The following is a 25912-nucleotide window of genomic DNA, read 5'->3' as shown; positions in this document are numbered from 1 at the left end:
ATTTTCACATGAGGCTCTGATGCTGTATTTATTTCATCACATCATGGTACCAGGAACATTTAATACTGCTTATACCATCCTAAAAGTTCTTTTTTTTTTTTAAACAAGTGAAGGTAACAAAACATTATAACAATGCCTTTAACTACAACAGACAATATCTTTTGAAAGATACCACTATTTGTTGACGCCACAGTTAGAAACTAAGAAATGCCTCACTTTTTTCAGGCCTAGCCATAACATTGCTTTCTGATACCAATCCCAAAACCAACAGACATCTATTGATGTTGTTATCTTGTTGCCTTTGTTTGCCAATTGTTTGTTAAACTTTGGAGAACTCAAAGCAGAGCCAATGTTCTGTTGTCTATTGATTAAAAAGGAGATGTCAAACTCAAGAGATTAACAACTGTAATTTTCACAAAAGATATTCAGTTTACCTTCCCCCTCCCCCACCCTTGAAATGTGTTTCTAAGTCCCTTTCACTTGTTTCTGAAATTCTTCAAAAAAGGCCAAATGGTCCAAGAAAGGTTTCTGCCCTTGAAAGTAGGACTAAAGCCAGAGGAGTGATTGGCACAAAATAAGAGTAAAAAGAGAAGCAGAATCCCTAAAATGAGTATTAACGGGCAGAATAAAAGCTCTCCTTCAGAATAGTGATTTTGGGAGTTGTCCTCTCTTCCCATAAAAAAAAAAAACAAACCTTTGTCTGCTCTCATCCTACTGTGAAATGTGTTCCCCTGACTGGTGTCAATGTGGAGCAATGGATATGGATGGTAATTTTTGGTAGCTTTATTTGTTCTTGTGTAACTTGTTCTTGCTTTTCGTAACCCAGTTTGACAGGTGTCTTGGTAGACTAGCTTGAACCAGGTTTTGATAAGGAGGGTGTTTCTGCTTCTTGTAACAGCAGCTTGGCAGGTGTTTTGGTAAGATTAGCTTGAACCAGTTTTGCGGTGATATACACATGGAGGTCGCCTGGGGGACACTGTGAGGAAGACTACTGACTTCCTCCAACGACCACCTAAAGAGGGTGAGAAAGAACCCCAAGATGGAACAAAGCATGCGCAAGAAGGAGACAACCCCTGCCCAGAAATGATTAACATTTTCCAGCCCCTTCGAGGAAAAGTCATGAATATGGATAAGGCCTATCCTACTTGATGTGAACTCGGGATGTGAAGGGTGTGGGTCTTGGAAGAGCAGAGGCTCTCGGCGCACCCAGCGCTGTTTGCTTGCTTTTATTCGTTTAATAAATTCCAAACTTTAATTGGAATCCTGTTTGGGGATACATCATTTATCACAACTGGGGGCTCGTCTGGGATGGTCTCGGTTCCTGAATTCTGACTTGATTTAGGAGCAGCGCCCCACCATTTGGTGGCTCCTGATTGGGTCGGGTCAGGAATAAATCCAGCCTGAACCTGACTAGGGGCAAGCACAGAATTTTATTTTGATGAGCTCCCTTGCCGGCTGCAGCAGTTTATTTTGCCCGTAATTCTGCCCACAAAGATCCGAACGAAGACAACGGAGTCGTAAGTATTTAAGGCGGATACCGTTCGGTTGTGTGGGATTCGGTTGCCTGTGTGTGTAAGAGTGTGACTGAGACGGAACCTGGTTCTGAAGCGAGTGTGGAGGTCTTCTAACCGCGGTTCCAATCTCCCGCGAGGGACTTGGCCGGTGAAGGACCAAAGCGATTCCTATAGCATTTGTGGGTGGGTGATAGGTCTTAAACCCCCTGCAAGACACTCTTACTGGTAACCAAGGGCTGTAGGAATTGCCACAGTAAAATCCCTAGATGGGTCAGAAAAAGTCAAAGAACCAGGACCTGAAGAAAGGGAGCAAATTACCAGACATACCATCAGAAATTCCCTTACGAATAATGATTAGGAATTGGAATGAAAGGGGCCCCAGAAAAGGAAAAAGTAAATTAAAATTAGTCCAATATTGTATGTTTGAATGGCCGAAGAAACCTTTAAAGCCACATGTCTTTTGGCCTGTTTTTGGATCTGCTGAGGACTGGATTTGCCAGGCCTTAAATATATATGTTAATTCAAAGGAACCTTTTATTCAAGAGGAAAGTGATTATGCAGGATTACGGATTAGGACTTCACGTCTTCTTCCGGCCTCAATACTTACATTGAAAGCAGATGAAAAGTTTGAGGAAGAAGAAGGGGATAAAAATGGAAAAGTAAAGGAAAAAGATGATAAATGGGAGCCACTGGATAACCTATTACCTCCATATTCTAACAATCCACCTCTGGCAGCAGCTCCCCCTTCAGTGGCTGTAGTAACTCCACCAGCACCACCGTTGCCCCTGCCTCCACCACCAACAGCACCGGAATTAGATCGACCTCCGGCTGCATGTAGAAGTAGGACTGCCGCATCTGAGGGAGCTTCTCTATATCCCTTACGAGAAGTACCCCTTGGAGGTAATCAGGGAGGCATTGGGTTTGTGGCAGTCCCATTAAATACCACAGATGGAAGGAATTTTAAGAAAGGAATGGGGACCCTATTAGATGATCCCCTTGGAGTAGCTGAAAAACTAGACCAATTCCTAGGCCCTAATACTTATACCTGGGGAAGAAATACAATCTATTTTAGGGATCTTATTTACTGCTGCGGAAAGGGGTATGATTAGACAAGCTGAAATGAGAATTTGGGAAAGACAAAATCAGGCTGGACCTCCTGGGGATCATAAATGGCCAAATATGAACCCTCATTGGGATCATCAACAGCCCCAAGGGAGGCAGAACATGAGAGACCTGATAACATTAATTATCCAATGGACAAGGGAAGCGGTCCTCTGAGGACAAAACATTAATAAAGCATTTAACAAGGAACAAGGGAAAGATGAATCACCGATGGAATGGTTAGAAAGGTTAAGAAAAAGTTTACAAATGTATTCTGGAATAGATCTAAATACAGTGTCTGGGACTGCCCTCCTTAGAACACGATTTGTAGCAAAATCTTGAGGGGATATAAGAAGAAAATTGGAAAAATTAGAGGACTGGCAAAATAGAGGGTTAGAGGAATTACTTCGGGAAGCTCAGAAAGTCTACTTAAGGAGGGACGAAGAAAAGCAAAAAGTGAAAGCAAAAATCTTTGTAGCAGCCCTAAGAGAGAGTAAGAAAACTGAAATCTCATTTGGGAAGAAAGAGGGAAGAATTTAATACATCAAGAATTAATAATAAAAATCCTAAAAACTTTAAGGGAACCAAAGGAAATAGCCATAGTACATGTAAGAGGACACCAAAAAGGATTAGATTACCGAACCAGAGGAAATAACTCAGCAGATAAGGAGGCTCAGGAAGTAGCTCTCAGGGCTCAGACTATTAAAGTCTGTGTAGTACAAACTAAGAGAGGCAACGATGAAAAGTAACAAGAACAAAGGGAAAAGAAATTTACCCCTGAGGAATTAACTAAATTGGAGAAAACAGGGGCTAAATTAGAACAAGGGAAATGGATGTTACCTGATGGGCGAGAAATGTTGTCAAAAGCCCTTGCTAGATATATTATGGAATGCTTACATGCACAAACATGCATTGGGCTACAAAAGCGTTAAGTGATCACTTTCTTAAACAATTTGGCTGTATTGGAGTCTTTGAAATAACAAAGCAAATTACATGGGATTGCTTAATGTGTCAAAAGATAAGAAAATATTTCGACAAGTAGCAACCAGAGGAAGAAAAACAGCTTATAGACCTTTTGAAAGAGTACAAGTTGATTTTACAGAATTACCCAAGGTGGGAAGGGTAAAATACTTACTAGTAATAATGGATCTTAACACAATGGGTAGAGGCTTATCCTGTGGCATGGGCCATAGCACAGATGGTAGTAAAAATTTTACTAGAACACTTAGTACCTAGATATGGGATAATCCAGTACATAGACTCAGACCAAGGCACATATTTTACTTCTGAAGTAATAAAATTATTATGCCAATCACTAGGTATCCAGTGGGAATACCATACTGCTTGGCACCCACAGAGTTCGGGAAAAGTAGAAAGGATGAATCAAACAATAAAACAACAGTTAGCTAAATTGATGATCGAGACCCAAATGCCCTGGACAGAGTGCTTGCCATTGGCACTTTTGAATATAAGAACTAAACCCCGCAGTGAAACTGGATTATCACCATATGAAATGTTAATGGCATGCCCTATTCCCAAGGGATGCCTCTAGAGAAAAATGTAATTGAGGATCCAAATATCCAGAAATATGTGGTAACCATTGGAAAAAGATTAAACGAATTAGGAGAAATTGGAATGTTAGCCCAGACTCCACTGCCGGAATTTGCAATTCGCCAATTAGAACCAGGAGATAAAGTTCTAATAAAAGCATGGAAGGAAGAAACCTTATCTCCTCTCTGGGAGTGACCTTTTCTTGTTTTACCAACTACAGAGACGGCTGTGAGAACTGCTGAAAAGGGATGGACCCATGTTTCGCGAGTAAAAGGTCCAGTGAAAGAACGGAAAGTCGCATCTGAGCCTGGAGAGACTAAATTGACCCTCAGACGATCTTAAAAAAGCGCGCAACAAAGGAGACTTTGTGACAGTAACTGAGAGTGGTGGTAAGATCATTTTGAGAAAATTCCCTCCCTCAACACCTAAGCACATTTTGAAGATAAAGTGCTATTACAATAAGGTAGGGAGAAACTCCAAACAAGTTTAAAAGATTGTTAGGCCACGTGTTAGAAACGGAACTAAATAAACTAGGAAACCCTTTTAATACTGAAGTTTGGCAAAATCCTTACGAGACTCGTTTAGCATGATCCATATGAGACCCCTGAAGAATACCCCTGCTGCCGTGAAGATGAGTAACCCCGCTGCTGGAAGCACCCCAGTAGGCGGTGGAGGCAGGGGAGTAAAAAGGTGGGTCTTGATTTTGTTTGTATGGATCAACCTAATCCTACATGGAGTTTCAGCCAATTCGTGCTCCAAATGCTACCAACAAGTGGCATATGGGAAACAAATGGTGTCAACTCTGGTCTATCATACTCACATAAATGCTGGATGTTATAAAAGAACTCAATTGGAAAAATGCCAAACAGCAGGACTGACTCTTTGGGTAGCTGAGAATCTTGGAGACAAGACAGGAAGAGTAGTCCACGGCTACGGAACTTGTCCCAAGGGAGAGAAATATATATGCTTCACCCAAGGAGGAATGTGGGGTTATTCAGACAGGGGAGGGCAATAAGATAGATTTAAAGAAGAATTAGTAAAGAATGTTACACAAAGATTAAAAATTAATTGTAAACCACCTCCTTCAACTTCAAAATCATTATATGAAAAACTCAAAGAAAGGATGAGCACATGAGATTTACCAACTAGAGGACAGAATTTATTTGTAGATTTGATGCAGAGAATAGCTATAGAATTGAACATATCCTCTTGTTGGATATGTGGAGGATCTCAGATGACTGAGCAGTGGCCATGGAGAGGAGAGAGTGTGGAACTCCAACAATTACTAGAACGGAACAACACCCATAAATCCAGCACAAAGAGGCCTGAAGATTGGGTGCTAAGTCATGAAGTAATAGGCCAGTTTTGTATATCTAGAAATAGCAGCGATTTTACATGATATGTTTTTTACACGATATGTTTTACACGACATACACCTTGCAAAATGATCTTGACCACTAACTCAACAAGTAGTACCTGGTGGCCAAAGTCACCCGATGGGTACTGGACTACCAACTGCTCGGGCAATCGAGCTCAGTGTTGGAAAAACAAAATGAATGCAAACCCTTTTGAAGAAATTAGGGATTTGAAGTCCTTTTGGGAAAACCCTAGAAAAACAAATAGCAATTGGAAGTCTCCTGATGGGCTATTTTGGATATGTGGGCAAAGAGCATATAACGAATTACCAAAGAGATGGAGAGGTGGCTGTACCATTGGAATGATCCAACCCGCCTTTTTCTTGCTGCCAAAAATGAAAAATAATCATTTGGGAATACCTTTGTATGAGACCCTGAGCCAAAGAAAGAGAAGTATATTAACAGGGGGAGCACAAAAGTCGCAAGAGAACGAATGGCCCCCTGAACGAATCATTAATTATTATGACCCCGCTACATGGGTGCAAGATGGAAGTTGGGGTTATAGAACTCCTATCTACATGCTAAACTGCATAATTCGATTACAAGCAGTAGTTGAAATAATTACTAATCAAACTGCCTGGGCTTTAGAATTAGTAGCAAAGCAATTCTCAAACTCAAGCAGCTGTGTATCAGAATTGGCTAGCTTTGGATTATCTACTAGCAGCAGAAGGAGGCGTGTGTGGAAAATTTAATACATCTGAATGTTGTATAGAAATTGATGATCATGGGGATACAATTACAAAGGTTGCAGATGAAATTAAACGAGTCGCACATGTACCTGTACAACGATGGGACTCGATTTTAAAAAATGACTGGTGAGATAATTTATTTGGTAGTACTAGGTGGAAGAAATTAGGATTTATGATATTATGTTCAATGTTAGGCTTATTGTTTTTACCTTGTATGATCCTGTGTTTGATTAGACTGATCCACTCTGTAATTCAAGGTATGCAAATTACTGCTATGCCCATAGATCCCGAAAAAGCAACAAGCGGTAAAACCAGCCCTTTGAGGATATTAAAAATAAAGGAAGATCCAAAATTGATATCGATCAAACAAGTATTAACTCAGTTAGAAGCTAAAACACAAATCAATAGTGTTAAGAAGAAAATGGGGGATTGTGAAATGTGTTCCCCTGACTGGTGTCAATGTGGAGCAATGAATATGGATGGTAATTTTTGGTAGCTTTATTTGTTCTTGTGTAACTTGTTCTTGCTTTTTGTAACCCAGTTTGACAGGTGTCTTGGTAGACTAGCTTGAACCAGGTTTTGATAAGGAGGGTGTTTCTGCTTCTTGTAACAGCAGCTTGGCAGGTGTTTTGGTAAGATTAGCTTGAACCAGTTTTGCGGTGATATACACACGGAGGTCGCCTGGGGGACACCGTGAGGAAGACTACTGACTTCCTCCAATGACCACCTAAAGAGGGTGAGAAAGAACCCCAAGATGGAACAAAGCATGCACAAGAAGGAGACAACCCCTGCCCAGAAATGATTAACATTTTCCAGCCCCTTCGAGGAAAAGTCATGAATATGGATAAGGCCTATCCTACTTGATGTGAACTCAGGATGTGATGGGTGTGGGTCTTGGAAGAGCAGAGGCTCTCGGCGCACCCAGCGCTGTTTGCTTGCTTTTATTCATTTAATAAATTCCAAACTTTAATTGGAATCCTGTTTGGGGATACATCATTTATCACACTGGTCTTTGCAAAAGGTTTCTATGCTAGAGGTGGAATTCACCCAATACAAGAGAATGGAAATTGGAATTATTACTTCAGCTAAATCACTGGTTTCACTTCCTTGGCAACAGTAAAATAATTGTTTTAAATAATTGGTTATAAAAATTTGGCACATGCCAATAACAAGCTACTCTCAGCTTTCAAATCAAGAACAATTTTATAGCATAATACAAGGTCACTGCTGTTAAAGTAACAACCCTGTTACTTACACGCACTCACCTCTTTAACTAGTCCCCTACACAAATTATTGGTCCTGCAAAAGAAAAACGAGTTGCAAGCTTATGTTGTAGATCTTTCAAGGGTTAATTTCAAAACAGCCTTTATCAGGTGCTTAGGACCATTTCAGCCCTTTGGTTCTGCCTCCTGTTATTTGAAGGATTTCTCCTTACATAATTTCCATTAATGCTTCCTTCTCAAATGCTTGCTGTGGTAGAGCTATCCCCTGTAAAGATTATCCTCCAACCCAGCAGCTTTAGCATTTGAGGCCTTTTAGACCTCATCACTGACATACGAATACTCTTCATCATGAACAGAGACTTTAAATTCCTTCAAGGTAGCTGGAGGGCACTGATGAAACTCCCTGGTTTGCAATTCTTTCTGATGATCTTTCTTCAAAAGACTAAAATGAAAGTCACTTTCAAGTAACTCTCCAAAGAGTGCAAAGGAAAAAAAGAAGTTTCTTTCTTATTCTTTAAATACTGACTGACATAGCAATGGAATTACTCTGGCCACTCTCTCTGCTGGGAGACACTGTATCACTTGTGTGCTTTCTCCAGACTATATAGGACATAATTTTAAAGATACTTTTCAGGGCATACTCTTCAGAAATCATTTTTTATATATACAGCTTGAGTAGCTAGGGGCATATTCTACACTGTTGCAGAAATGAAAGGTACCCATGCACCAGATTCCTCAATCTCTCTGCAAAGAGAATGTGTCAAGGATGATCATTCAGAAATTTCAAAGGATTCAACAGCCATACAAATGTAGCGCACAGTGAATCTCAGTCTTGTTCCCCAAGTAGAAGGTAAGTCCTGAACTTTTTTTGCACACAAATGGGAAGATTGCCACTACTGCAATACAACATGTGCTCTGAGCCCTTGGCTACATTAAGGGGATGCCATCCACCTTCTACAAGACAGTCAAGACTCCCAAGACAGCTTGCCCTTCCTGACAGCATATTACAGCTCCAGGATTCTATCAGCTCAGAGGCACTGACAGTATCTGCTGTCACTGCCCTTACTCCTCCAGTGCAAAGCTGGCTGTTCCAGCCAAAGTAGAGTCTCAGAGTACATATGGCATTCTGAAGTGTTTCCTCTATAGAGTTAACAACAAACCCATTGGTTTCAGCTTCAGACAGCATGTATAAAAACCTGATATTTATTCTCAGAGATTTCTACATTTTTTTTTTCATAGCTCTTGGGTGAGTTTGGGATTTGTTTATATCTTCCAGTGCCTTTCAAAGGCTGACGTTGCACAGATTTTCTCAGGTCTCTCCTGTGGGGTTACACTAGACGTATTTCTCCATGACAGAAATTCAAATGTTTTTATTATAGCTGGAGAGAAATGAACTACTGCTTTTGCAAAACTCCTAATGTCTAAAATACTTTAGAAAGTATTTTTATTTAGAAAATATTTTAATAATTAGAAAGCAGAGATTCTGACACTCATCACATTTAGAAGACCCCTGATTCTGGCATTAGTATTAACTCTCTAGATAGCATTGTGAAGTGCGAATTTAAGGCAAACCTTCTGTGCTGTTTCTCCCTATCCTGAAGCTGTGCAGCTTCTTGCTTCTGCGACTCCAACTCAGAACTGAGTAGCTCCATTGTGTTCTTCAAAAGTAAATTCTCTTTCTTGAGTTCAGAAATTTCACTCTGACACTTTTCCAGTTCATCATGAAGAGATCTGATCTGGTTCTGGCTGCTTCCTTCCTAAGAAAAAGGCTAAATTTAATTATTCACAGCCTCATTATTTAATGCAAAGAGCTCACTGGAATTGTGTGCACTGAATTTTAGTGAACTGATTTTTCAATTATATGTGCAAGACAAAAATCTGTGATCAAAACCTCCCCAATATATTTTATAACCCACATAAAATTAATTTTGTTGTAACACTCAGTTTTTTTGTTTGTAATGGTTTTGCCTGGTCCAGGTTTTTTGGTAGCAGGGGGGCTACAGGGGTGGCTTCTTTAAACAAAGATCTGTCTGAAGCTTCCCCTGTAGCTGACAGGGCTAATGCCAGTCAATTCTAAGATGGATCCCACAGCTGACCCAGGCCTGGCCAATTAGTGACTGAGGTAACACCTCTGTGAATAACGTATTTGAGAAGGGAAGAAGTTGTTGGGCAGTTGCTAAATGGCAGCAGCAGCAGGGAGTGAGAATGTGGAAATATCTCTGCGGACACCAAGGTCAGTGGAGAAGGAGGGGGAGGAGGGTCCTTAGACCCTGAAAGAAAGACTCCCCTGTGACCTGTGGTGCAGACCATGATGAGGCAGCTGTGCCCCTGCAGTCCATGGAGGCCACTGGGAAGCAGAGATCCACCCACAGCCCGTGGAGGACCCCACACTGGAGCAGGTGGATGCCTGAAGGAGTCTGTGATTCCGTGGGAAGCTCACCCTGGAGCAAGTTTCTGGCAGGACCTGGGAGTCTGTGGGGAGAGAGGAGCCCACACTAGAGCAGGTTTGCTGTCAGGACTTGTGATCCTGTGAGGGACTCAGGCTGGAGCAGTCGGTACCTGAGAGACAGCTCTCCCGGTGGATGACTCTTGTTGGTGCAGGGTGTGAGGAGCTGCTCTCGTGGGAGGCCCCATGCTGGAGCAGTTTGTGAGGAACTGCAGCCCATGGGAAGGACCTACACTGGAGAAGTTCATGAAGGACTGTCTCCCATGGGGAGGGACCCCACAGTGTAGCAGTGGGAAGTGTGATGAGGCTTCCTCCTGAGAAGAAGCAGCAGCAAAGTCCATCTGTAATGGACTGACTGCAACCCCCATCCCCCATACCCTGTGATGGAGGGGAAGAAAGGAGAGTCCTAGGGAGAGGGAAGGATAGAGAAAGTGTTTTAAGATTCAGTTTTATTTCTCATCTCTCTTTTCTGATGGTTTATTAATAAATCAAACCTTTTTCCCCCCAAGTTCAGTTTGTTTTGCCCATGATGCTAATTGCTGAGCGATCTCTCTGTCCTTATCTCAACTCACAAACCGCTTGTTATACTTCTCTCTCTCTCCTGCCCAGTTTAGGAGGGGGAGTGATTTGATGACTTGGTGGACACCTGGCTAAACCACCACAAAGTTGTAGATTCTAGTCTTTAAATGGAAAAAAGCCTGCCCACGGGGAAAAGATGATAATGCTAACAGTGTGACATAAGGGAAGGAAACCCATTCCATTTCTGTAAGAGATTCTGTACTCTTTTTTTATCTCTGGAGAGAAAAATCCGATACTATTGCTTTTGCAAAACACAAAATGACAATGAAGTAGGAACTGATTTCTTGCCTGTTGCTTCTTCAGTGTCCTCACACTCCTCAGCTCCATTTGGAGTTCTTCTAATTGTTTCTTGAGATCAGTGCACACTGTCTGTTGCTCACAGAGTTCCATTCTTAGAGATCCTAGGAAAAAATCAGACAATCAGTAAGGCAGAGGCCAGCTGGGTGGGGAAGGTAGATAAAAATATCAATACATTTTCTTTGTTCCTGAACTCCTTTGTCGTTAAAGTCTTCTATTACTAGAGAAGTAACTCAGTTGAGCAACAGTAAGAACATACAAAGCTACAACAGCCATGATGCAATATCAGAATCGGAGAAGTAATTCTGTGGCAGTTGTTTTGCAGATTAGATTGCTATAGTTGCTGCTTCTAACCTTGAACTTTAGGGGGGCGCCCCTGAGCTTCCCTGTTGAATCCATCAGTGTTTTACAGAGGGCTGTAAGGCAGACTGAAGAGAGCTCTGGCTGTTAGAGAAGTGTAACACTTATCTATGCAGACCTGTCATACTGAAACTTTGGTGATATTAGGTACGAGTTTTGGGATGTTTTTATTGATATATATCTTGAAGAACAGAATTCATCTATTGAGCATATCAGCTTTCATAGAATCACAGAATGGTAGGGTTGGAAGAGACTTTTAGAGATCATCTAGTCCAACCCCCCTGTAGAAGCAGATTCACCTAGATCAGGTTGCATAGGAATACGCTTTAGAGAGCAACAAATCTTTTAGCAAATTGCTGATAAAAAACCCCAAAAGAGCATCCAGTTTGTTTCAAATTATTTTTTTCCTTATTTAGAAATCTTTTACAAATAATCTTTATTAATCCAAGTTCAAATCCAGAGATACTAGGTCCACCTAATGCAGTGTTCTGCTTAGTTCTGAACAGTTCAGGGAACTTTGTAGATGAATTAAACAATATGTAAGGAGCAACTGATCTCCACTGCTAAACTCAACAGAACAGACACGAACCACATAAAATATTTCTCTACATCATAGGAAAAAAGAGGAAAGTCACATACACTATATTCCAACCTAATACACCTGATAATGCATACTTGAATATTGTACACCAGACTACTCTCCCAGCAACATTTTCCCACTCATGGTTGAGAGCTGGGTTAACAAAGAACATTCTGGCTGTATTGCTGAAACTGCAGGGTATGGACAAGAAGATTCAGAGAGACCTGAGCTCCCACAAGATGGGAAAGAAAATTAATGGGAGCAAAGTTGGTGCTTCTCAGCATATAATCAAGCAGTAGGAGCTGTGCATGACATAAGATAATATACCTAGCAACAGGGTTTGCTGCTTCTGTATCTGCTCGAGTTCATCATGTAATTCTTTCTTTGCTTTCTCTTCCAAGGATTGTATTTCCAGCCTATGAGACTGATGTTGGATCTTGAAAGTTTCATTAAATTCCTTTTTCAAACGTTCTTCTGCCTCCTGTAAGCAAAAGGCCCCCCCAAAAAACAAGGTAGTTGGAGCCTATTTGTCACCTTGTTGTTTAACTTGTAATGCCAGGATGAATCTGGTCTTTCATTATAGAACTTTTGTTTCCATCACCACTTTACATTACAGTTCATGAACACAAGCATAAAAATGAGTTGAAGTTAAAAAAACCCCAACTTAATAGGTACAAGAGAAATTATCAAGATATCATCTATTGGATTTGTTGAACATCATTGAATAATAACACTGACATCTCTGCAGTATTTGGCATTAGAAAGATCTTTTATTATTCAACAAACAAAGCCCTCCAGATTTGACCTGCATTTCCTTACTTCACAGATAAAGTATTATCTGTGTCAGATAAAGTATTCTATCTTTCCATGCATTGTTCTCAGGTAAAGCTTTTACTGTCATAAGAAGTGCTGCTGATATACTGTAAAAGATGGAGCACTTGCTCTCTACTGCCTCTCAGCTTCGTTTTTACCAGCTTACTGCCTTCAGCTTTGTTTTGTCAAAACTGGGATTTTATTCTGAACATCTAAACCTATTCTGAATACAAAAACAAGGCATTAAACTCTATGTGGAGTGGTTTTCCAACAAGCAGGTTTTCCCTAAAGTGTGCAATGTCAACAGGGACATCTGAACCTCATGCCACGATCACATAATGATCTTTTAAGTTGCCTTTTTTTTTTTTCCCCAAACAGCAACACTCTAGAATCTCACTATATTTCATTACAATTTGTCATTGAAATAAATCTACTTGAATCTTTAAAAGCTTTGGATTATCCACTTATAGAATTGATTTTTTGAGGGTATCTAAAGCAATACATGTCATTATTCATGCCTACTACACTTCTTTTAAAGTATTTATGTATAAATTAATAATGGATGAAAAAGAATAAAACTGAGTCCTGTTAATAATACACTTAGGAATTCCCTTGTATTTTTGAAGCAAGAGCACAGCTAGAGGAGTTTGTATTCATCACGGTCTTAACTCTAGAGGGTAAACTGTATTATTTTATGAAACTATTTCACTCACACTGAGATCTAAGATCAAATGTTGAAATTTAAAAAAAATAGTTTTAACAAGTCCCAACTTGAAGATGCTGAGGCTACAAAATCACAGAACAATTCATTCTGTGCAACAATGGCAAGTCATCATGAAGATAATGGGAGAAAACTGAGTTTTGATAATCGGCTTTAGCTAATACAATTTATGCCACAAACACTGTTTTTTACACTAGTATGTCATAAACTGACCTTGAGTTCCTGGTTTTTGCTTTTCTCCAACATTTTTAAGACTTTTTGATGTGATTCCTCCAGCTGCAGTTTAACATTCTGGTTTTCTTTAATGGTGTTCTGAAGATCCTGCAAAAGCTTCTCTTTTTCTTTGTTGGACTGTAGATTATGTTTCTTCAGTGACTCCTTGAAATTATTTGCTTGTTGATCTAATATTTGTTTCAGATGCACCACCTTCCAGAAAAGTAAGTCAGGAGGATAGGATTAATGGCTGCATTCACAAAGGAGAGGAATTATGTAAATTTGAGTACATTTTATGAACTTGTTTCATGCAGGGAGCCCTTTATTTTTCAGTGAATAATAACATCTCTTTTGCACACACGGTCTGTTGACCATCAAGTACTTTTCTTAAATTACTTCTTTTCAAATCATATATCTCATATGTACAATCCCCAATTCAACTTGCACAATAACTATGGCATAAACCAGGAGGCAGGCCTAAGGCTGTACTCACTGTCGCTCTCAAGATGTAACATTGCAGAGTCCATTTACACAAAGCACTAGACTATAACCAATGGAAACAAGAAATCTGCACATCATGCTTCAGATTTGTTGTATTTTCTCCTCTCAGCTTAATTACTAAATACAGTAGACACGTGTGTTGGCTGACACAAAAGTAATGAAAAATAGCTATTTATAAGAATAACTTGGTAGAAGTTTTCTTGGTGGGGAAGGAAGACTTCCCTTCCCTAATTAGTAGGTTTTCTGAACTTAAAGCAAAAATTTGTATTTGCCTTTCTTTTTAAATTTGCCATTCCCACTCTTTATGTATTTGTCAACATTAATGAGATCACCCCTCAGTCTCCTCCAAGCTAAAGAGCCTCGGCTCCCTCAGCCTTTCATCAGAAGGGAGATGCTCCACTCCATCATCTTAGTGGCCCTGCACTGAACTCTCTCCGGCAGCTTCTTGTCCTTCTTGAACTGAGGGGCCCAGAACTGGACACAATATTCCAGATTCTCATGAGGGCAGAGTAGAGGGGGAGGAGAACCTCTCTCAACCTACTGCCCACAGCTCTTTTCATACACCCCAGGATGCCATTGGCCTTCTTGGCCACGAGGGCACATTGCTGGCTCATGCTTATCCTGCTGCTCACCAGAACCCCAGGTACCTTTTGCCTACATGGCTCTCTAAGAGTTCATTCCCCAACCTGTACTGGTACATGGGGTTACTCTTTCCCAGATGCAAGACTTGCCCTTGTTGAATTAATTAGCTTTCTCCCTGCCCAACTCTCCAGCCTGTCCAGGTCTTGTTGAACGGCAGCACAGCCTTCTGCTGTGTCAGCCACTCCCCCCAGTTTAGAATCATCAGCAAACTTGCTGATAGTGCCTCTGTTACCTCATTAAGATCATTAATGAATATATTGAACAGTAATGGTCCCAGCACTGACCCCCGAGGGACTCCACTAGATATAGGCCTCCAACTAGATGAGGCCTCCTGCCTCATAGATCAGATGGGCTAGATGTTTAGTTTATTACTCACATTTCACATGTTATGAGATCTAAAACAATACCTGTAATTTAGACACGACAGAAGACTGCAAGAAGAGACTGTTAAAAAACTCTTCAATAAAGCTAAAACACCTCCAGTGTGGGCCATTGACTTTCTCCCATTTGTTGGCAAAACCAAGCAAACAACAAAACTTCTGTTCAAGTCCATCCAAAAGAAACATTTTTAAATGTAGATGTCAAAATGAAAATTGAAATATTTCCTCCAGATTGAACTCTCATGTTTTTAAAACTTAGATTATTTCATCAGCTGCAAAGAGACAAATGTCTTTATTCACAAAACATGGGTGAGGAAGGGATAGCAGCCATGGTTCTGCTTTGTGTGTGTGAGAAAGGAAGCACACCGGCACAGGAAAACCTGTGAGAGCAAGAGAGTACGTGTGTGTGCATATGAAGGTAACTGGGACACATTTAAGTGATGAAGGCCTACGGTGTCCAGTGATCACTTAATATACAAGTGAATAAATGACAACAGGTGACACATTGTAATTCATTGTTTTCTCCTATAATCCAGTGACAAGGGAACTCTTTAAAAAATGAGAAAGCTAACAGAAGAAAACAAAAATCCAAAACCGCAAACCAAGGCCAAGTCTCGCACACACCATGGGAATGCCAGCCTGCAATGCTAGATAAGAAGGTGGCAAATGTTCCTTCACCCAATGCTTTGTGAATCAAGTCTTAATTTTTGTTCTCTTTTTAGTGCCAGAAAGCGAAAGATTAGCTTTATCACTTCTTCAACAATTTCAAACCAACATGGTACCTTTTGAATTTCGTTGAAGCAATTGAACCAAATTGATTTGAGTCAGTGAATTTGAAAGAGCACCTAGATGCAGCTGCCCCAAACTGTGAGTTTAATTATCATCCAGTTGTTTCTTGGTTTTTTTAAACACAAAGAAATCTGTTTGAACAAACCAGTGAAGAATAATTGCTAAATGTTGTTCTTAATGAAAAACATTAATTGCCTTTAATGTATCTGTGTGATGGGATCTATCTGTGGCCTGGATATACTCCAAGAACAGGCAGATGCCTGAGCCACTTGCCAACCATACCTTTGTTTACAGAGCTGCTGCAAATTTTGGGTTTTGTTTTGTTTTGTTTTTCTTTTAAATAAGTGGCAAAACATAAGATTTAACTACATGGGCCCATTGGCTTCTGGCTACAGGTAAAAACATTTACTTTCTCCTAGTGCCTATTGAACTCAAGCCAGTGTTTTCCTATATAAAGAAACACTGAAGTTTGTAGGTACTGTAGTTTCTTACAAACCTAACCTCTGAGATGAAACACTTCATGCTGTACAGCCCTCTATATCAGCTGATGCAATATGTATTAGCATTACTACACTCCAGCATGCTGCTTTTTTTTTTTTCTGGGCTTCCTGAAAGTAAGCCAATGAGTTAAAAAGATCTGCCAGAAAAGTAGGCTGTATATTTTCTAATAGAAAAATTGCAACCAGGAAAAATGTTGCTTGGAATATTTTTTTTTGCAAATCAATATTAATCCAGGTGGAGAAGATGAAAAGAGGTGTATACAAATTTCATCTGTGCTCACAACATTATTAATCTTCCAGGTAATCATACTAACTAGAAATAGGCAAAGCAGTAAATTAGTAGCAACATGGAACATAATGTAGTAAGAAATCAGATGGAAAAGTATTTCTAAAACCATTACTTGTCAGTGATTTAGGGAAAAAACTCTACACAAATACATCACAAAACCACACTCTTTCTCATGAATCCTGCTACTTCTAACATATTAGAGGTTAAGAAACAAACAGTTCTATCCCATCAGTTTTCCATCTCCTGTCTTTCAGTTAAAAGGGCTTTCAAATCCAGCAGTACAAATCCTTCTCTGGAATATTTTGCAGAGCCCAGGCATTTTATTGTATTTCATTACTTCAAAACAGCTAGATAGACCTTCAATTTGTAAAACTGGTAAAGAAACATTTAAGCCACAGAAACTATGTCAACTCATGTCACTCCAGAATCTATTTGGTTCCTTTTTACTATTAACAAACCAGCGACATTGTTTTATGTCTTTCTGCTGCAAAACAAAACCTCTTGAAAAAACTGTACCTCTGATACCGTTCATTCACTTCTATCCACCAGACTTGCATAAAGCATTTTTAAAGATGCAGCTAATACAGTATAAACTTCAGTATAAACTCTAGGCAACTCTAGTATTTTTTCAAGCTCTGCTGAATTCTCTTCAAATTTCAGGGCTATGTTTGCATTTGCCTGCCCTTCTGACAGTTGATTTTGCCTCTCACTGTCTTCCAAGTAAAAAGAAAAACAAAAAGAGCAACTATTACTAAAAGATGACAGATAAGTTTTGAAATATTTCAAAAGTCTTTCAAGTTTCATTCTTTACTAACCATAATTACTGTTCCTCTCCTGAGAAGGATGTCTTGATTCTTTTGAACAAGCACCTCTCAGGCTTTGGTAGCCAATGGGCATAAATACTAGACAGGTACAAAGCTGTGTGTGCCAGCACAAGTAGGTCTCTCGTTTGACTTCTGCTTTATTTTAATTCATTTGCATGCACTATGACTACTTGAAGTCTGTCTTATGTCCACTCTCCCCTTCTTTATTTATTGTACATAAGAAGTATGATATCTAAGGCAAGATCTAAAGTTGAAATCAGACAGAATATATTTACTTCCTGTATCTTTTAAGTAAAAAGATCTGTGTTTCTGCATGGCTAAGGGATGAATTTATATAAAAGACTTAAAACTGCCTTTTGATGTATTATAAAAGAGTCAGCGCAACCGAGAATTTGTTCAGACAGTTAAAATGAGGCACCCAAGGTGTTGCTCATACTATGATGCTGTTGCATCAAAACTGTAACATGGTATCAGAGTAACAACAAAATAATGAGACTATATTTTACTCGTCTTATTTCACAGTTACTTCAGTTAATCTCGAAGTTAACTGCCTTCCTAAAATTGTGGCAGCTCCTGACTGGATGGAGAGGTGCAAACACCCTAAAAGCACATCTCTACTGCTGTTATTTAATGGAACCTACAAGATCTCTATCAAGGCTTTGGCTGTTGCTGTGCTAGCATTGTTCAAAGATACACCATGACAAGGAGATGTCTCCATTTTATATACCTTCTAATTCCAGAACAGCCACTTTAATACATGTCAAAGAGATCCTGTAGTGCAAAAGCCAAGAACTTGATGACTCCTAACGAACTGGCATTTGACTCACACAGAATCTTGCATCTTTTCTTCCAAAGGACCAAACGGGTATGAATCTTATTTCCTTATCCAGAAAGATCTCTGTAATCCAGAAATATGTCCACTTTGAATTGCAGTGCCTAGAGACATGAAATTACCATGATTCTGTTTACTCTGCATAGTGTTCCAGCTATGTCAGCCCAATCAAAAATGTGCCTTATGCAGCCAAGGAAGTTATTTTTAGATCTGAAATTGTATCCAGGTTAGAACTGGATTAGTAACAGCACATTGCCTAGCCTTTGAGGCGGAAGCTTTGGGCTGAGCCACTGGAAAGGTTCCCAGATGGAAATCATGCCCTCAGTGAAACATAATGTTGTATAGTTAATAGTGCTTTCTTGGTTGTGAATTTTGACATTCTTATAGAAGGAAAGTATTGTAAATTGAAATCACTTCCCTGGTGTCATGGTTTAGCAAGGAGCTGTTTTTACTTGGTAACAGGGGGAGCGGGTTGCAGTGAAGATCCGGTAAAGAGTTTTTGGGCTCTCCCTTGGCTCCTGGGTTCACACCCACCTCCGGCCCGGCTGGGCCAATCTGGCACCTCTGTGATCACTATTTAGGAACGGGAATTTGAAGTGCTGGAAGGAGGTATAACAGTGATACAAGATGGAGGTGACCACGTGAACCCCACAGTCAGAGAAGGAGGAAGGAAGGAGGAGCACCAGACCAGAGATCCCTCTGCAAGCTGGGTGAGAACGCAGGCTGTGCCCCTGGCAACCTATGGAGGGCAATGGCAGGACTGAGAGTCACCAGCAACTCTGTCCGAGTGCACCCGGATGGGCGAGAGACTGTGTGGGAAACTGGAAGGACGTAGGTGAGGGGAATCAACACTTTGCTTACCCCCTGATGAGCCTATCTGTACTTTTACTTTCTTGAATACTCAAAAATATTTTCTTATGGACACTCAGTCTACAAATGCCAACTGAGACCGATCTAGGTCTTCAACTTCTGTCGAGTTGTTCCCATGCAAGCTCAACTTTCTGGAAATGAGACTCGTTAGAATCAGTGATGAAAGCAAACCTGGTTAGAGTAAGTGAAAATTCAAAGCAACAGCAACTATAGACAGACACTTAGAATGACACTGGCTACCTGTAATGCAGTAGTTCCACAGTGTGAGCTGCCTAATTCTTGTTAATGACTTTGTCTTGAACTAGACTGAGCAATTCTGTGTATTTGGGCATATCTTATTTTTTTTTAAATGAAATCTTAGACCCTCAAAATCAGCATTGGCAGGAAAAACCCAAAGAAATGGATGACAAGTTCTCATAGTGAAAACATGTCCATTCACCCACAATCTCCCAAAATGGACAATCACAAATCATTTTATTGTTCTTCTGAAACAAGTATCAAATGCAATGGTATACTTGGGGTGGGACTGTTTTCAGTTCTGTTAAAGCAGTTGTTTTATAGTTTATCCATGAAATAGAAGTATCAAAACATTCACAGGCAAAAACTTCACAGGATCACACTGACAAAAAGGAAATATCCTGTATGCAACATTTAAAAGAAGAGAGTATTTGCCAAAAAGAACAACACAAAAGGGGAACACCTGTGAGGGAGAAAATGTGTATTCATAATTGTCAGCAATTTTAAAGGTGAACTGTTTACCTGGGTAAATAATTGCTTGCAGGGATTCTGTTTTTGTTTTGGCAGGAAATTATTTATGCAATGTTATGGCTTTTCAAATAAAAAACCCGTTCCTCTATCCCTGCAATTGCCTACACATTACAGCTCTTAAGGTGGACAACCTATTACTAACACATCTCAGATAGTTATTTCCAGCTTAATTCACATCTGCAGATTTGTGTGATGACTTACACGTAACCAGAGTGGAAAACAGTACATGAGCTATGACATCCTCAAAGTTACTCTGGGGCTACAATGTTTTCTGTTTCATTCTTGATCTTAAGAACATAAAGAGAGGCACATCTAACTACTAATACATACTAAATTATTGCCCATTCCAATTGGCTTCAGTTACCACCCTTACCGTTGAGTAAGAACAACAGAAACAATGACCTATTTGACATTTTTTTGCATTCGATTCTCTTGCTCAATGGAGCAAGCAAGCAGGCCCTTTGACATACAACAATATACACACAACAAAAAAAACCCCAAAACCAGAAAGTCAACAAGAGCTGTAAGGGAGCTTCTACTCTCACTCCTGTATGCAGATTAAGCGAGTCATCATCCAACTCTGATAACAACAAGCCTTAGTATTTCTTCAAAGAGATATATATGAAATTTTTCAAAATAATTAGTCCTGTCAAAATCTGCATAGATGTTCAGGAGTGATATTTTCTGTTATTTCTATCCAGAATTCTGGACAGAAAAAATACAGCAAATACAAATAAATCTCAGCAAAGACAAATACATAAGTCTCAGCAAATACAAATAAATCTAATCACAAATCTCTCAGATAAGAGGAAAACTGAAGAGCCCTTTTATTACTGGGTTACATTTATGCCCAGTTTACCTCAGATGAAGAGTTTTGGAGTTTGTCTGTTAGGACTTCTTTCTCTTTCTCTAGTTGCTTTAGTTCACACTCAGATTTTCTTTTAAATTCCTCTAGCTGGGTCTGGAGATCCTAAAGTAAAAAAAAAAATAAAAGAAAGAAAAAGGAAAAAGCTTGCAATAGCTGGGACAAAACATGCATCATGAGAAAACAAAGAACATTTCTTCTTCATTAACTTAGATAATAAAGCAGTTTACACAGTAATATATGCTACTGTCTTTTAATGTCACATATATTATTAAATCAAATAAGCATTAAGAGTTTAGTTTAGTTATTTCTAATATTAGTCTTAGACAATACAGCTCACATAACCCTAATCTTGTACTGAAAGCTTCCCTGAGGTGGAAATCTGTACAGCATGAAGAGTCAGACTGTTTTGCCTTGAGTATTTAAGAGTCACCCACAAGAAAACATAGGTATACATTAACCATATAAATAACCAGATGACTGACTAATGGGCAACTAGTGGAAAATGGAATCAAAGGAAAGACAATCTTACAGTGTCCAAAAAGAAAATCCTAATGAGGAAGTAAAAAAATAATAATAATAAAAAAGAAAACTATATTATCATCTTATTACTGGAAATAACTTTTGAAAAATCAATGATAATATCACTTGCAAAACCGTGACCAAGAGCTTGTAGCAACTGTTTGCAGTGATACACGACAAGCTTATTAATATGCCTGTTCTTCCTATTTGTGCCAATTCGATGACTCAAAAAATATTCTACCATATTTCAGACAAACCAAATAGAAGAAACAAAGAAAAAAATAGCAATTCATAGCAATTTAACACCTCCTCCGCCCTGTCCAGACCCTTCTCACAGCATCCTCCCCTCATTTTTATAGCACAATCATAGAACAACTTAAGAATTCAAGATAATAGAAAAAGAGAACCTAAAACTTCAGAAAGTATAATCACTGGGAGGATGGCACGATACTAGGAAACAGAAGCAGAATGAGTAGTGATGTATTCTTTAAAACTCATAATTTAAAAATGGAGAATATATTAGGATTTCGCAGTTTAAAAACAGAATATCTGTTAGGTAGCAATTAAAGGATGGAATCAAACACAGAGATATGAATATTGCAAGGGAGAAATTAGCTTTAGTTTTGGCTGTAAGAAAGGGAGAAGATATAATGGTCTTTGTGATCAAAACTTGAAGATAATGTGTTTTCAGCATTCCCACTGCAAGTCTGTCAACTGACTTCCTTCTCTGTATCTTAATTTTTCCATCTAGAAAAGAAATATAATACTTCTCATAAAGTTGTTACAGGCCTTAATTCCATCAGAGATAAAGAGCATTAGCAATGAAAAATATTGTAATGTTATTTAAGTTTTACTGACTCAAGATTTTTATGATTTAATTAACATTAATCTCTCAGAACAGATGGTTATAAGCAATAATCTTAATTGCCTATAAGCAATAAATGCCTACTATTATGCATTTTTACTAAAGTATAAAGGCAAAGTCCTTTTGATAAGGCTTGTAACTGTGCACCTTGAAGAACTGCATCTTCACAAATGTAAGCACTTCCACAATCACACAAAATTATTTATGCACACAAGTACTTTTTTGAGAAATGAAATTGTATAAATGTATAAACTTCAGCAGTTTCATAGGGAGAACTGAATTCTCCTGATGACCACTTTACACAATTCCTAGTCTTCAAAATCTGAATGTAACATGAAGCTTAACATTTGGTAATAGGAGCTGATGACTTTTAGGACTCCACAACTCGTCAGCAAGTGGTTTGGTCATTCTCAAGTAAATGTTGAACTTGCAAAGGTATAGCAGCATTAAAACTGGGGAAAAGTGGTAAAAGTATATTCTTAGCACCAAGGAAGGTTGTGAGCTTCACTAAGCATTAAAGCATGTGCTTAAAACTAAACGTGAGTTTCAAGGTTTTCCTTCAAGTGAATAGATTGCAGCTCATATTTAGGTTCCTGTGGCACAGAAACATTACAGATAGCAAACTTCCTAAAGCCAAAGGATTCAGCCATAGACAGTAGTTCTACAGAAAGCAACATTCTTTGAAGAATCCCTTAAGCCAATTGCTGCTACTGCATACTGACAACAAAAATTAGAGCTCAGTTACCTAAAACACCTTAAGAAATGCATTGAGGAAAAGTGTTGCTCAAGTAACCTGTCAAGATCCGCAAGTTTTCTTTCTCACTAAAGTTAAATAAGGAGATATATATGCATGTATTTGTTTGTAACTATTTGTCATTTCATTGGTAACACCTGCAATCTGAATCCTTTTACCAACACTTTGCAGAACTAGATTCTCTGCTTATACAATGCAGAATTTTGATTAAATACTTAATTTTAGTATTTCACAGCAGCAATCCATGGAAATTTGTGTCAGAAACTGGAATACACTTGCAACGCATTTTTCTTCAGGAGAGTCCTTATATTAATCATTCCAGCTGTCACATGTAAAGCATGCAAGGGTAAGTGTTGCTAAGAAGGCAGTTTATCACATCAAGGAGAAATTCACCTTCCTGCCTGTGGAGCTTTTCATGGAAATACATCAGCTCTATTTTTTTTTCCCTTTTCTTTTCTTTAAACTAAGACCAGAGCAAGAAAATCCTTGCATTTCGTGTTAATTCAAAGTGCCTTCAGTGAGGATAATTCAAATAATGTCACTGTGACCAATAAGATTTAAACCAGATGAATTAGAGCATCTATTAATAGAACATCTTTACCTTCTGCAATTTTTTCTTTCAGCTTCCATGAAGTTTTAGATTGGCTTGATTTCTTTTGTATGCTTCATTACAAGATCTTTGAGCCCTTTTAATAGCTGTTCCTTCAGACAAGTCTTTTCCTTCTTGGACTGATGTTTGTCTTTAAAAAGCAAATTCTCTGTGTCTTTTATTCAGACCCTCTTTTTAAAAAACTAAAGTTTCAAGAGTCTATAAAACACAAAACTATATGACATGACGAAACCAGGGTAGAATTCTAGGGTCACAGTAGTCTACTTTGTAGGGAATATGCTATTTAGATGGATATACTCCACTGAAAACTCCTGGATTCATGTTATTAAACAACATAGAACTGTAGCAACTTGGGGCTGTATGCCTCTTCTGCAGTCTAGGGATGGGACCGTTTTTTGCTGTTCTGATTTGAGTGCGTGACCTACTTCCAAACATGCAAGCTTCTTCAAGGACAACCTTACTTCTGTGAAAAAGCACAAAGCACAGTTTGTTTTTGGTTACACCTCTGATGCCAGGTCTAATTTTTCAGAATGCTACCACAACAATATTCTAGAACTAAAAAACATAGAAAAGGTTCTAGGTTGAGTAATTGCTTAAGGGTGTAGATATTGTAAAGAGGGACCTCTCAGGTTACATCCATTCCTCACTGTACTGAGTTTATTCCTGGTATTAATTCTGCATAGCTTTTCAAGACAACTGTTTTCTATTTAAAAAAAACCCCAAAACTCTGTATTCCAACTTGACCTAAGCAGAGAAAGTTTGCCTTGGACCTTGTTCTTTAATGTTTTGGTAACAGAAGAAACTAAACACCCTGCCCTGGTCTAGCTCAAGGATGTCAGTAGTTTCCTTGCTGTCATTGCAGCAACTCATATACTTCAGGTTATGAACACAAGTAAGTGTTCCACTGGATGAGGTCAGAGATCTGGAAATATTCCAGGACTGACTTCTGTAGAATAATCCAAAATCCATTAATCTTAAAAGAAAAAGAGCATTAATTTCAGCACTTTTGGCATGCCATGCCTTTGAATATTTGAGAGCAAACCACCTGTTTAAGCTCTTTCACATCTTCAGGGCGACTCTTGTTCTGGCCCTGTTTGGTAGAAGTTATTTACTGCAGCTGTGTTATTTGATGTTTCAGTTCCTCTGCTTTATTAACAGCTTTGTTTTGGGAATTCAATACAGATTCTGTGTATTCTGGAGTATCAAAATTTAAGTTTCAAATAGCATACGTAACTTTTGGAATTTCCAATGCAATTGACTGCAAACAGAGGAAATACTTCAGAATTACATTAATTAACATCTTACCTGCTTTTTGCAGTATTTCTTTCTCCTGAAGTGTATTTTCTCTTTGACTCCACTTAGATCCTCTTCCACTTTTTTCACCATCACCTTTTGATCCCAGAATTTCTTGTGTTTCCTTAAGCTACACTTCCAAATTCTAAAATACGCATGACATTACTTCTACATTTCTTACACATGTTCTTTTATTTTCATCTGAAATAAATGTCCTTTTCTCTTTTGGCAAAGTTCCATGATGTAAATCTTTCAGCTACAGAGCTGGTTTGAATGCATTTCTTCTTGCTCCATACCCTTAGACCATCTCTGCTACCAGAATATTGGTAATGTGGAGCCATTCTTTCAGATTTAGGCATCACTGTGAACACTCATCAAGAGTTACAATCCAAAAAATGACTGAGATTACCCTAAACTTGGAATAGGATATACTGTCTTTAATTTCACTACAACTTGTGCAAGAAGTTAATGATTGGTTTTTTAGTTATTTTGGGGTTTTTTTCAGCTGCTGAAGTACAATAGTTTGTAACATAATACAGATGCCTAAAACAAGAAAAATAATTTCCTACAGACTTTGCCAGGAATTGTCTGCCCATAACTAAAAGCAAACATTTGAACCACATTAAATGTTCTGTTTCTGGAGGTTCTAGTCTCAGTTTCCAGGTATTTAACATAATAGCGCAGTATGCACTTGGATATAATTACCATTTGTTTGGCTATGAATGTTAAGTAAAACCTTGTGGGTTAAAACTAACTTATATTTAACACTCTCTGTAGTTGAAAATTTAAAGGTAAGTCTGTTTCTTTTACCTCTGGCATATGCCAAAATTCTTCCAAAACTAGATTGAACACTTAATAACTTGTCACCTTTTCTATTCTCTTTTCCCTAGCAGTAGCCATAGGAATAAAAATTATTATTAATAATACTAATGTACACTAATGTGATATCTTTCATATAAAGGCCTGAAACTTCTTGGCATCCACTAAAGAGAAAACAGAAAATTAATCTTGATTAAACATCAGTCCTTTTCTCTTTCAAGCCTTACAAAAGCTTTTCTTGCTAGTATTTACTAATGACCAGAAGTATTACTGATTAAGGAAATATT

General features: G+C 38.8%; 1 protein-coding gene across 2 annotated transcripts in view; it reads right to left on the bottom strand.

Moving 5' to 3' along the window:
- The window catches only part of FAM184B (family with sequence similarity 184 member B), a 49864-nt gene that overhangs the window by 4799 nt on the left and 19153 nt on the right, over positions 1-25912 (bottom strand). For both annotated transcript variants that reach the window (XM_061992797.1, XM_061992798.1), the window contains exons 3-7: positions 20757-20867; positions 13503-13715; positions 12083-12236; positions 10807-10919; positions 9066-9250 (exon numbers count right to left, since the gene is read on the bottom strand). In XM_061992797.1, the coding sequence (XP_061848781.1) occupies positions 9066-9250; positions 10807-10919; positions 12083-12236; positions 13503-13715; positions 20757-20867 (776 nt within the window). The remainder of the gene's footprint in view (positions 1-9065; positions 9251-10806; positions 10920-12082; positions 12237-13502; positions 13716-20756; positions 20868-25912) is intronic.

Source organism: Colius striatus, chromosome 3 (genome assembly GCF_028858725.1).
Source record: "Colius striatus isolate bColStr4 chromosome 3, bColStr4.1.hap1, whole genome shotgun sequence".
In the NCBI taxonomy this organism is placed as follows: domain Eukaryota; kingdom Metazoa; phylum Chordata; class Aves; order Coliiformes; family Coliidae; genus Colius; species Colius striatus.
Note: the sequence above shows the minus strand (reverse complement) of the source record. Positions and strands in the feature narration are given on the sequence as shown.